The sequence below is a fragment of the Aphelocoma coerulescens genome, chromosome 9 (genome assembly GCF_041296385.1).
Source record: "Aphelocoma coerulescens isolate FSJ_1873_10779 chromosome 9, UR_Acoe_1.0, whole genome shotgun sequence".
Classification (NCBI taxonomy): Eukaryota; Metazoa; Chordata; class Aves; order Passeriformes; family Corvidae; genus Aphelocoma; species Aphelocoma coerulescens.
Window position 1 is genome coordinate 9,124,286 of NC_091023.1, and position 13,344 is coordinate 9,137,629.

The following is a 13,344-nucleotide window of genomic DNA, read 5'->3' on the forward strand; positions in this document are numbered from 1 at the left end:
ATTTGACTGATCTGAGCCTTTGGTCTGACAAAGCATATCCCCTTTTAGTGTGACAGCTTCCAGCTGTCCCTGGTGCTGGTGGCTGTGCAGCACTGCTCTGCTGGGGTACCTTGCTGAGAGCTTTATGTAAATGGCCTTTTTTGGTACTTCGAATGAGTTAAGAAGTTGCTGAAAGGATTCTGCCTGGTTTTTAGGCTCCGTACTGGTTACCTGACACCACTGAAAATGCTGTGAATCTCTGGCTTGAAGCTTGAGCATTGCTACATCTCATGCAATGATTGTCTTGCTTCTGCATCAGCTGATGATTCCAGGCCACATCCCTGCTCATTATGCCAGGAGTGCCTGCTGCTGCCATTGTTTGCACAACAGCTGGGAGCTGGATGTGTCCTCTCTGTGTGCTGGTCAACAAGGACTTGCTGCCAACAGCAGAGATGGACAAAATTTTATGGCATTTAAGAAGGATTTTCTTGTGATTTCTTTTTGTCTCCACCTCCACATTTCTGAGGGTTTGGTTGGCTCTAGGTGTCCCTCCAAGAACACTGTGTAAACCTGGACAGCTACTGAAAACTGGCTGCCTCATGTTCTGCAGAGACTAAAAAATTAATTACTTGTTTTAAAGCATTTAAACAGAGTGGGAAGCTGCACATATCTATGAGCCTGGTTAGGTGTATTTTTCATGCCTTGGGGCTCCTTGTGTGTACTTTGTGGGCTGTGTGCTTTTGTCCTGCCCCTGCTGTCTCCTGACACCTCTGCAACCCCTTCCATGACTCTGTATTCCTCCTTTGCTGGCTCCCCCTTCACCTTACCATGGGTGCTGTGCACCCAGCAAGGGGTTCATGGCCACACCCAGGATCTCCCACTGGGCCACAGCCCCTGTTTCCTGGCCACCCTATTCCTTCCTCGTGGAGCCATGGGTTGCAGTGTTGGTGTTCCCAGGGAAGGTGAATGCATAGGTGCTGGAGTGTTATTGGCTGCTCTTGGCTGCTTGTTGGATCTTCAGGAAATGCTGAATGTGTGTGACATGGAGCTGTGCAGTTGGGTGGAAGAGCTGAAGCCTTTGATAATGAGTTTTGCTTTTTATTTTCCAAAATCTAATCACCAAGATCTAATTTTTTTGTTTTTACTTGACAAATTCCTTTATCAACTGGGTAGAGTTAATAAAGTGATGTAAAACTGACTCCTTATGCCAAATACTGCAGTCCAGAGGGCTTTTTCCCACTGGTTTTACTCCACACAGTGCAGTCCTATGGGGCTGAATTGTCTGATTTATATTGTCTTTGTGTACAGCAACAACTAGATTGGATTTTTTGGCTTTTTATTTTGTGCCTGATTTTTGGTGGCTTCTCTTCTTTTCTTACTGCATTAAAAAAAACCTTAAAGTGATAAGTATGTAATGTGATAATTAGGGGCTTTGCGAGGGAAATTCCTAATCTTTTGCAAGGCAATTCTGTTGGAAGGGAAGCAAGGGACTTCAAGAACTTCAATTAAACATGTACATCTTCTGAAAGATCCAAAGTAATTGAGAGCTGAGAACAGAGTGCTGGTTAATGGGATCTCTGGGTCAGACTTGGAGCCTTAGAAGTCTGATGCTGCACAGCTTGTCTCTAGAGACAGGGCAGGAAAAGCTGGGGCCTGTTTTGCTCTCTGACAAGAGATCTCCCAGAGTAATTGTGAGGAGTGGTATCTTTGCCCAGATACAATAAAAATGTACTTTTAGGGGGAAAAAAGTATTATGTTAGTGGTTCAGCTGCTGTTCCTCTGCTTCAGCCTTGAAGGATAAACATCACATATACACATTGTTTCTAGAATGATGGATTCCTCCTATGCTGTGTCATTGTGTGTTACTGTCTTCCCAGAGCCACCATAGTGTTGGTGTGCCCTGCTCTGCTGGCACTGTAGGAATGTGTTGGGGATGTTCCCATGCTCCAGGGAGGTTGGGTGGGTGCTGTGGCAGCACCTGGTGTGGGTGACCCACCCCTGTGCAGGGACTGCAAATGTGGCATGACCTATAACAGCCATTTGCTGTGCCAATACTTCAGCTGAGTAGTTTATTTATGGACACTCACACATCCATGAGAGTTTCTTGTTGTCTGAGCACTTGAGGTTTTTAAAAATAGGTATTTTACAGCTGATGAGAAGGGTCATTTTTGTGGAATTACCCGTCTTCTGTGTCTGCGACTGTTGAGGCTTATTACATCTTGCTTCTGAAATGCTCTAAAAATTGTGACTTTATCTACAGCTTTAATCACTGCCCATTAAAACCTCTCTGATCCAGGCTGAATAGCAATGGAGATGGAGGACTGAAAGGGCTTCAGGAATTGTGGAAGTCATCAGGTCATTGGAGTACATTAAGAATAACCAAGTCTAAAGATAGGAGTTACTTAAAATTAGAGATTGAATAAATTTCTGGGAATGTTGAAGATGTTCACACAAATAATAGTGATGGATTTTCCTGCACTGGGGTTAGAATGAGAATAAAAAGGGAAGACACTTCACAAAGCACTGCACTCTGCCTACTCCAGAAATAGTGGGTGTAGATAGTAAATGTGAGCCAACTGCAGTCTGAAGGTGCATGGAGGAGACTGCTGTACTTACAGTGCTTTAGGATCTCAGCAAGTGCAAACATCAGTTTATTACCCTGCACTACCAAACATCAAGTGCAGTGATTCTGTGGCACCCTGTGTGCCTGACTTGTGGCTGTTAGCATCGTGTCACAAACAGGCTCTGTTTCTCCCCTGCCACTCATTGGCTGCACACAACTGCTGGTGTCGAGTGAAAAAAAAAAGGTGTTAAAAACCCAACCAAACCTGCGTGTGTGTGTGATTTCTGATAGAAAAGGAATGGAAGAAAGAAAAAGAAATGTTTTTAAAATCATGTGGAAGGACTTTTTTAAACTCCATATTTCTTTTAGAACCTGATAAACCATACTTTTCTGCACAAAACAGTTACTGGAATTAAGAAGTTTTATCCCTCATCCCATGAGGCTGCAAGTATAAAAGCATTACCTTAGGGATGTGTCTGATCCTCTCTGAGCTAAAGCACAAAAGCACATAATTCTCAATACCTTGGAGACTGATGTTTAATTGAGGAGTTAGCGGTGCCAGAAGAGGGCTTTCTGTGGGGCCGTGTTAAGTGTCACCAAATACAGTTTCAGGATCTCAGGCAGAAGCATTGGTGTTGCTAATTGCTCTGGGGGTGTTTTCTAAGTGGGAGACTTGAGACACTCAGACTGATTGCTCTGTCGTGCAGCCAGCTGCAGCATAGAGCTGTTACCCTAGAGGGATGCTGGTAACTCATCTGTGACCTCTGTGACTGGTGGATGGGGGAACACTCTTCTGACCCTGGCATTTCAAAAAATGTTGACTCATCTTTTCTGTTTATTGATGCAAATCAATTTAAGTTGTGGGGTTTTTTTATGATAGTTGAATGGATGCAACTTCTTTCCATCTTGCTTTTGTCATCTCTGTGCAGTTTGCCTCATCTCTGCTTTAAAAGCAGATGAAGAGACTGGAATTTCTAATAGCTTTTGCAATGAGTCACAAGTGCATGTCAAGAGTCCTTAGACAACTTTTATGTTTTCTCACTAGCACATAGGATGAGAGTTTCTCTTTAGTAACGTAGTTACACAGTCAGCTCCAAGCACAACAGTTTTCCTATTTGGAGAGTTTTGCAAGCTTATGTCAAAGCTATATCTTAACTTATTTTGTCCACACTGAGACCTTCATGATCCCTTCTCAGTTCTCATCTTTAGGAAGTTCTTTCATCTTATATTTACATAGCCAACATTCATATTTTTAATTTTTTGGGGGAAGATGGAATGAGACTAGATTGGCTCCTTTGCTCCTCCCCTGAATCAAAACTCCTATCTATCTGTTTGTCTATCTCCTTATTTCCTGAAGTGACAGGTGATTCACTTGTCTGTTGCTCCTGCTAACAGGGTGTGAGGCTTCTCAGTGGTGTCCTAGCCCCAAATGGCAGCAGCAGCAAACCTTTTCTAGACACATTCAACAAGTGGCCAAAGTCATGGCCTAAGCAATGTGTGCTGTTGTATGGCCTCCCAGATCTGAAGGGCTTGGGTGTCACCTTTTGGAACAGGGAAAATGAGCATGTTAGGTGGGGTACATCTAATGAAATAATCTAGCTGCCAAATCCAGAGACTGAACAAAATCTCTAGCTTACTAAAATGAATAAAGTGCCACTGTTTGCAAGGTATCTGCTGGTAATGCTTAAAAAAGACAACATGGTGGGTTTTACTTAAAGATATTGGAGTGAAAATCTGGTTGTGACAGGGCAGCTCTTTTCTCTGCCCATTCAGAGCCTTGTGTTCCCCTGAATCTGCTTGTGCAGCTGTGGTTGCTGAGCCCAGTCCCATGTAAGAGAGGAATCTTCCAGCTGTGGCGCTTCAGTGTGGGGTGATCCCCATGAGATCCTGCCATTGGGAGCCAGGGGCCAGAGACACTTGCAAGAACTAAGTGTTGTGGGCTGTTGTCAGCTGCACCTGGCAGCAAATTTTAAATGAATTGGTCCAGTAATTGCAGTTTAAGTTTTTTATCTCAAGATGCATTTCCAGGGAAGGCAATGGTGGCTTTGTCTACAGATGTAGGAACTTCAAACTTAGCACATCAGTACCTTTTATGAAATACACCTGATTACCCTGGAGGAAAGGCTGATCCCATCTCTTGAAAGTCTCTGTCCATGTGACTGCTACCTTAATTAGTCTGAATAGATTTCTGCTCTGCAGGAAATGTAGCTGCACTATCACTACAGTCTTCATTCTAGTATAAAAGTTGAACTTCATTTCTTAACACTTGTTATAAGAAACTGTTTGGTTTAAGGGCTGGGAACTGCAGCAGTTAAAATATTTTAAATGTTTGTGATATTTTTCCAAGTCACTAAAATGACGAAATTCTCTCATTTCCAGAGTTGCACACAGAAGTATATTGTGAAGAACTACTTCTACTACTACTTGTTCAAGTTTTCAGCTGCTTTGGGTGAAGAGATTTTTTATATCACTTTCCTTCCATTTACCTACTGGAATATAGATCACTCTGTGTCTAGAAGAATGATCATTGTTTGGTCTGTAAGTATTTATATTCTTAATTTAAACCTTTATTCTGTATCCATAGCAAATGAATATTTGAGAATAAGAACAACCCTTCAGACAAAAGAAGGACCAACACTATTCATGTATAACTCATGTTTAGGAAGCAGAGGCATTGCAATACCAAGAGGGGAGGCAAGAGGCATCATCTGACTCAGGGTTTCTTCATCTCTGCCACATCTGGACTGACTTTTTTTCCCAGCACAGTCACTGATTGAGCTGCTTTTGATACAGTTTGCACAGAACACTTGGGAAAACACTTCTTTCCCAATGTGTCATAGTATTTTAGGGATCATTTTTCATCACTTGATAAAATCTTTCTCTTATTCTCATTTCTTCTGCCTAATTTCATATAGTTCTGGCTTGGTTGAATTAGTATAAACCTGATAGTAAGGGGATGTGCAGGCTGCAGTGGAAGAAGCAGGGTGCTTCTGCAGTCACTTGAGGGGGGAAAGATCAGATTGTCTGTTGGAGGCTAAGACTTAAAAACATTGATTTTTATTAATATGAGAGCATTCACAAACTAGCTGACTTTGGCAATGCTTCAGCCTTCACAAATGTGGTTTGGGGTATCCAGAATAATGTATTTCCATTGTAGCACTGAAAAAACAGGAGATAACCAGGCACTTTCGGGCCAAGTCTGGCTGCTTTGTCACTGCCATTGCTCATCTTTGTATTGATCAGATATTGCTGCCCAAATAAAACCTTTTTAAAGCAGAGAAGGGAGGCAGGCAGCACCTCTGCCAGGTGGCAGAGCCTGGAGGTTTAGCTATCAATCTACACTGATTCAAGAAACTGAAGCTTGGTATAAACTTGAATATGATATCCAAGTTTTTTTCTTTATGGTGAAGCTTCTCCATGAGCTATTCAATTCTGGTTAATAATATTCTGTCTTTTGACCAAGTAATATAATAAAAAGTAATAAAACCAATTTGAATTGGGTCAATACCCTTCAAATGTACCTGGTCTTGGACAGAAGGCATCAGTTGCTCTGTGCCAGTAACCTTAGTCAATACATTTTATAAAGAGAACATGAAAAATAATTTGCAGATGAAATTTAGAAGTAGGTGGACACAATATAACTAGAGCCGGCTTTTGGCCAGAAGTACATCTACAGCTTCTGGAAATGTGCCACAGAAGATGAAAATTGGTAGTCACTGCCTTCTGGGTTTGCATATTGCTCAAAAAAATGAGTCTTTGGAGTTCTTTACATGCATTTCTGCAGACTTGTCTTGCCTTTTCCTTGCAAGGAGTTCATCTGAGTATTGGCCAGATCTAGTCTGACTTAATTAGAGTATCCAAGTATGTGATATTACAATAATTAATATTATTTTTCACTTACTGAGTTGTGGAATTGCATTTTATACTGAAAAGGGGAAACTTTTAAATACATGGGCTCATGACAATCTGTATTTTTAAAATATGTTAATTGTATGTAATTGTGAAATGGCTAAAAATGGTTGTGCAGGCCATGTGTTATTGTCATGGCATGCTCAGCTGGGGGTGTTTCTTGCTGGTGAGCAGGGATTGGCGCTCATGGTGCTGTAAGTGGTGTTGATCTGTCTTACAGAGTCATAAAATCATAGAACAGCTTGGGTTGGAAAGGATCTTAAAAATCATCTACTTCCTTCCCCCCTGCTGTGGGCAGGGACACCTTCCACTAGACCAGGTTGCTCCAAGCCCCATCCAGCCTGGCCTCCGATGCCTTGGTCCTGGATGTGACATTTGGCTCAGCTGCCTGGGAAGTACCAAGGTGTCAGAGGGACAAAGCTATGCTTTAACTAAATGGGAGGTTTTTGGTGATGGAGTTTTGAAGAAATGCTTTTGAATGAATGATGATGATGTGGGGCTATGAAGAGCTGTGTTAGATGAAAGTAAAAATCCAGGCAGTCTCTGACAACAGCTGCAAGTGGAAGGCTGGGAAGAGCATGAAGGGATAAATGCAGGATCCAGGCACATTCTGCAGAAGGTTCATATCTGTCTGGGGAAAGGAGCTGGTATCAAAGGGAGAACTCTAAGGGAAAGGTAGCAGTAATTCCCCTTTAAAGGGCATGCTCAGGATCTGGAGAGGTTGTTGGTGAAGCTCTTCAACAGGGAGAGAGAGTGGACCAGCAATGACTTTTTCAAGAGCCTGGTGCAAAGCACACGGGTACATTGGAAACATGGTTGGCAGGGATGATGGTGACAGAGAGGGTGACACCACTGGCCAGGAGAAGTGGCCTTACCTGGGAGCTCTGGAGAAACAGAAGTCGTGCTGAGGGTGGTACTTTTTATGCTGTTTCCCACTTAAACCTGTGAGTTTCTGCTGCAAGTTGGAAATGACAATATCAGTGTCCTGGGATGAATCAGGGGAGTTTCTTCCCTTAAAAATTAAAGCAGCACTAATGCTGTTTACAAAGCCTTCCTGCCATCTTATCTGTAATAGTTTATGCGGAGCCAGTCACCTCCATTTGAGAAAGGTAATTTCAAATTGGAGCAGGGCCAGGGATGATTAAAGAACAGACTATTTTCTGAGCAGAGACCAAAAGCTTGAATAAATCTCTAGCAAAATGAAGTTGGAGAGAGGATGGGGCTGGCTGCAAAAACCATGGGAAGGAAGGAGCTTCTTAAAATGAAAGTACAGTCACAAGAAGAAACATGCAAAAGGCAGTCATAAATAATTTCAGTTGAAGCCAAAGGTTGTGAAATAGCTCTAGAAGGGTGAAGGTCAGTAAGAAAAATTATGAAGAGTTTGTTTCAGCAGCAGTAGAGGGGTGGACTTGGAACCCTGGAATGTCTTCTCCCTGGGTCCTCAAAGCCAGGTGCCTGTGCTTTTCTGTTCAGGTGGATGGCTGTGGGAAATGCTGACTGTTGTTGCATCCAGATGCTCTGGCAGCTTAAAAGCAGCATGTTGTGCTTCCATGGTGCCTTGCCTCGGAGGATTCAGAGTATATATGCAGGCTTTACCTTTGTGGACAGATGGAGGAAATAACTGTATGAAACCTCTGAGCAAGGTGCTGAGTCAGCGATGAGGGTACCCTGGTGTCTTTGCTTCTCTTCTCCAGCAATTTGAAATAAAACTCTTGAAACTGCACAGGCGAGGCTTTGATGCCTGGGACTCTTTCAATTTCAGCCAGAAAGTGCAGAGACGAAAAATAGCTTTCACACAGGCCCTAAAAGTACTTTAAATATACTGCATGTCTCAGCTCAAGAAGTAAAAGCTCACTTTGTTTCTGTTTGTTTGTTTTTTACTTTTTGCACTGCTTCAGGTTTAAAAGCTTTATTTTGGTGTGGATTTTCAAAGGCAGAGACCTGGAAAAAAACTTACTGTTTCAGTTTGCTATTCAGCATGCCTGGAAATCTCATTTTCTGTTTTTTTGTTTGTTTTTTTTTTTTTTTTCTGCAGGCCACACCTCCTTATAGCCTATAAAACTTTAATTTATGCAATGTAAATAAAAGCTGGCTAGCATGGGCTTTGTCGGGCAGGTGTGGAAGCTTTTGGCATGTGACAGTGATAAGCTGCTGACTCAGGGGTAGGTGGCACCTTCTGAAGGAAGGCAGAGTTTGGGTATCTGGTCATGCCAGGCTGTGTGTGCCTCTCGGGGCTCCCTGAGCAGCACTGGGTGGGGACATCTTCAGCAAGTCTGAGAAGGTCCTGGGTCTGAATCCATAGCAGTTTAGCTTCCCATCTTGCTTTTCAGAAGAACAGTTTTCTAAAGGCTGTCAGCACTTAGTTACTCAGCAACGATGAGCTCTGAACTCCCTCTCAGAGTAACCAGGAGTTTCCTAATCAGCAGGAGTTTACCTGCAATTGCCACGCCACTGATATTGCTGTGCAGTGATTGAAAACACACTTGGAAGCAAACTTTGGGTTTAACAATTCTTACGTATTTGTTGGTTTTAGTGCTTTTGCAACATTCCACTGGAACAAGCCTGGAACTGCTGATAAACACAGTCACTTGAAAGCCAAGCTCTTTAAAGCACCAAATGTTGCACTGCACAAGAACATGTAAAACTGTATTCAGGCACTTAAGTAACTACATGTCAGAATACAAAAATAAATGGTGTGTGCAAGCTGATAAAGTGTTGATTGAAAGGGAATTTTGCAAGAGCTGGTAGCTGTACTCCACCCTTGAAGAAAAAGTGCCAATAAGGCTTTCATAACTGAGACAAACTGTGAATCATTTAAGGTGAAGTCTAAATTGGAAGCCTTTTGTATTTCAGTAGAACTTTTAGGTGTAACAGTTTGCCAGTTTTAGATGTTAGATGACAAACCAGGTCAGTACTTTTGCCTGCTACCAGGAGCCTAGACCCAAATTTCTTTCTCTAAGCCTGTTATAAGATAGTCAACTACCTTATAGTTTTGTCTAAAGGCTTCTTTTAAAGACAGAGTGCATGTGTTATGGTGTTGGCTGGTTCTGCTTCTGGAGGCTCAAGGTTCTACTAATCTTGTTCTGGTTTTGTGCTCCTGAAGCCTGAATTGAAACCAAGTCCTCCCTCCTTATGTGTGTGTGTATGTATATATAGATGGGTGTGTATACACAAGTATACATATATAACTTTTTTAGGAAGCTGTCCATGCTGTCTCTTCCCTCTCCCTGCCTCCTGCTGCCCCTTGCTGTGATGTGAATACTGTGCTGCTTGTGGTGGGCTGGAGACTTACCTCCTGGCTTTGCTGCTCCCATCGTGGCAGAGACAACCCAAGGATTTGAGCATCCCACCAGCTGAATGTGACCTTGAATGTCCTATTGATCCCAGCCAAACCCTTGGTATATGTGAAAAGTTCCTGTGCAGCCAGCACAATGTTGGTGTATTTTCTGGAAAACAGTAACCATGCTGGAAATGGCAGGCGCTGGAGCTCTCAGAGCCAGCTGCCCTCTCCCACAAGGCGTGTGTGCCTCGAGGAAGATCCCAGCCTGGCTGCTGCTGTTGGCACATGGGGAGGAGCCAGGTGCTTCAGGAGGGGACAGGGAGCAGGACGAAATCTGAGGGTGGCTTAGGGCCCCCAGGCTGGGAGTGCCTGCCCTGCAGGGCTTCCTCCACCTGGGCTGCTACCAGGGCAAGCGGCCAACGGTACTGCTCAGTGACTTTCATGGTGTGCCTTCCTGAAGCCAAGCCTTAGTTCCTGACAGTGACTTGGGGGTAGGAGGAGTATCTCCACAAGAACACGCTCTTCCTTGCCCTGTTCCTCTTTCACTCTGAAGCAAGTGATGCTTGAGAGACATAGTCACAGCTAGTATCTGCTGCAGTGTTTATCTGGTCACTTAACTTGGGGGATGCTGAGAATAGGAACAGTGTAGCCTGGGTGCTTGGCTTAATTTCTGTATGGTAAATCAAAGTCATGCCTGCCTCGGCAACCACATACAGTCTTTGCTTCTGCTTGACTAATCTGCAAATGCTGGTTTTATTAATAGTGCATCCTTCTTTTTTTTTTTTTTTTCCAGTATGCTTGGTCACTCCTATCAGTGCACAGTGCTTGTGAAAAAAACCCAAAGTAACATCACTTTCAAACTGTAACTTTCCTTTCTGGGAAGATGACATAGTACTGCAGGCCAGGGTTTCTAGAGCCAGATTATACAGTTTCTATTTTGTAGCTAAACCAGCAGATTCAAAGTCAGGCTGCCACACTGTGAGTCTCAGGGAAGTTGTTGTCAAAGCTATTTGACTGTGTGTCTTCTCTAGAATTTTGTCTTGTCCTTTTAATAGATCAATAATGAGAATAAGGAGAGCTGTAAAATCAGAAGTAGAAAACAAATATGATCTGGTTTCCTGCTGTTAGCTGAAATATTACAGGATACAAAAAGAATTGTTCCTCCTGATCTTTTTATGCCTGTGGGAGGGTCAGGTGTGTCCATCCCATGCAGAGGTTGTGGTAGGGGAGGGATGATGGAGGATGTCCACACACAGCACACCTGCAGCACTGAGCCTGTTTCCTCAGTCCTTCAGGCTCGGGGTCTGGGCAGCTGCCACAGGCATGTTCCACAGGGGAAATTGCACCCTGCAGCACTGGTGCCATACCTTGGCATAGAGAACTGGCTTGGCTGTGTCTGTCTGTTCCATGTGTGTCTGCACTGTGATGGTAAATCTGCTTCTGGAGCTCTTGCTTCCTGTCACAGTAGTGCTGCACGAGAGGAGTGAGGGGAAACCGTTGCAAATGCCAGGCAACACCTGCAGGTGAGAAAATCCTCCTCTCAGATGGTTGATTTAGACACCAGATGTATGGGAATGTCAGGGAAACAGGTCACTTCATGGTGCTCGGAGGGAGGGGAGCAGCCCCTCACCACAGAGGGAGCTCCTGTAGATGTTAGAACAAATAAATTGGTATCCACACCTGTGTGGATGTTAATGCCTCAAATTTGGTTCTATGATTGTTCACTAAAGCAAGATCTGTTAAAACAAAGACTTGTCTTGTTTATCCTGATGCAAAGGCTCAGGTGAGGAAGTATTTTTGGAGATAGACCATATATATGACTCAGAGCAAATCTCAGAAAAAGACTACAGAGGCTGTCTTGCTGCTATAGCAACTGCCAATTGCCTTTGTTTAGTAAAATGTAATACCATTGGCCCAAAGTGCCAATAAAGCCTTGCCTTTCCTTCACCAGGAGTCCTGGCTATTGCCCTCAGCACAGGCCAGCCCAGCTGTAGTGGTAGGCACCAGAGTTTGAGGAAGGTCTTGATTCTAAGGTGCTTATAGTTTTGGGGTTTTTTTGTTGCTGATTACATTTGTTGCAAGGATTTAACCCGGAATCATTTCAGAATGATTTTCATTGCATTGGGAAGGCATGGATGTGCATGAGAGAAGGGTGGGGGTGGGCACGGCTAGGTCGGTCCCACTGGAGCTGCTCCTGCCCTGCTCTGTGGCACAGGGCTGTCCCCAGGGAGGGCACCCCACTGCCCGCCACATGCAGGTCTGGCAGATGCACTGTTTGCTTTGCCGTGCTGTGAGCAAGGAGCCCAAGCAGAGCCTGGGCGGTGCCGAGCTCCTCCAGCCCCTGGAGCCCGCACGGAGCCTGGGCAGTGCCGTGCCCCCGCAGCCGCTGTGAGCAGCCCGTGGGGTGCAGGTGACACAGAGCACCACCTGTGCTGGGTGGCCTTTAGCAATGTGCACCTGCCATCATTCTCCTCTCGGGAAGCCTGCCAGTTCATCTGGTGGGGGGTGTTTTACCCCACCCACAACTGTTGCTTCTGCCAAATAATCCAGGACAATTGGTGTAAAGTTACGTGCACGGTACCCAGATAAACTAAAGGCAAAGGTCTGGTGCTTCAGAGATCAGTGCTTGGTCTGAGCATATTCTGGAGTCCCCGTCATGTTTGATGGAGGTTGTCTCATCTCTCCTTACCGTCTATACAATGTGTTTTTAAAACTTAGAAGGGTCAGAATTAATCTGGGGTGTCAGGAAGGGGAACGTGTTGTGAGGATGCCTGGTATTTTCGCTTACCCATCCCACCTCCAGCATTCAGTCTGTTTTTCACCATCAGAGGAGTCCTAGCATAGCCTTCATTTTTGAGATGACTCATTTCCTCTTCTGCAATGCTCTTATGTTCTACTGCTAATAATACTTCCACAAGTGGAAGTCATTATTATAGAGGACTGCTGATAAACTGGTCATCCTACCTTGCCTCTCAGATGGTATCACAAGTGGCAGCCTCAATGTTTTATGTTCTGCCTGAGAGAGTAATTTTTCTTTCAACCCTGGAATTTAATTAACTTAGAAACATGTGCCTGCATCCATTTGGAAACTGATGGCATTAACTAAATAAACCCACACAGTAGGTTTTTAAAAGGCGTTTGTTCCCTGAGCCTTTGTTTACTGTGAGCAGTCTGGGGCAGGCTGTTCACTGTCTCCTCTGTGCCGTGTGTGTCTGAGGAGCAGCCAGGTGTGTCCCACCTGCTGCTGATAATAAGGCAGTAACGTGATTCATATGATGAGGGATAAAGGCTGCAAAGTCACCAGCAGTCACTTTTCCAGGCTCTGGTGTTGACTGTAAGTCTAGCACTCTCTGACATGTGCTGTGCTGTAGAGAGGAGGATGAAGGAATGTGACTGGCTTTTTCCTGGACTTGTGAATCCTGCCATCTTTCTTTTAACATGAAGCCATTTTTTAAATGGCTGATGGAAGAGAGAGATACAGTGTGTCTGGTGACAAATGTGGCAGTGAGTGATTGTGTTGCTGTTCCAGCAGATGGCTAACACCAGTATGGGAAGGATGTTATTTTAAGCCCCCTCCTCTGCTGGTGGAAGCATGAGAAACAGAAGAGCGAGC

The 13,344-nt window shown here is 44.2% G+C and overlaps 1 protein-coding gene across 2 annotated transcripts in view; it reads left to right on the forward strand.

Annotated features, from left to right (window-relative positions):
• The window catches only part of SGPP2 (sphingosine-1-phosphate phosphatase 2), a 35,936-nt gene that overhangs the window by 8,783 nt on the left and 13,809 nt on the right, over window positions 1–13,344 (forward strand). For both annotated transcript variants that reach the window (XM_069024304.1, XM_069024305.1), the window contains exon 2: window positions 4,922–5,080. In XM_069024304.1, the coding sequence (XP_068880405.1) occupies window positions 4,922–5,080 (159 nt within the window). The remainder of the gene's footprint in view (window positions 1–4,921; window positions 5,081–13,344) is intronic.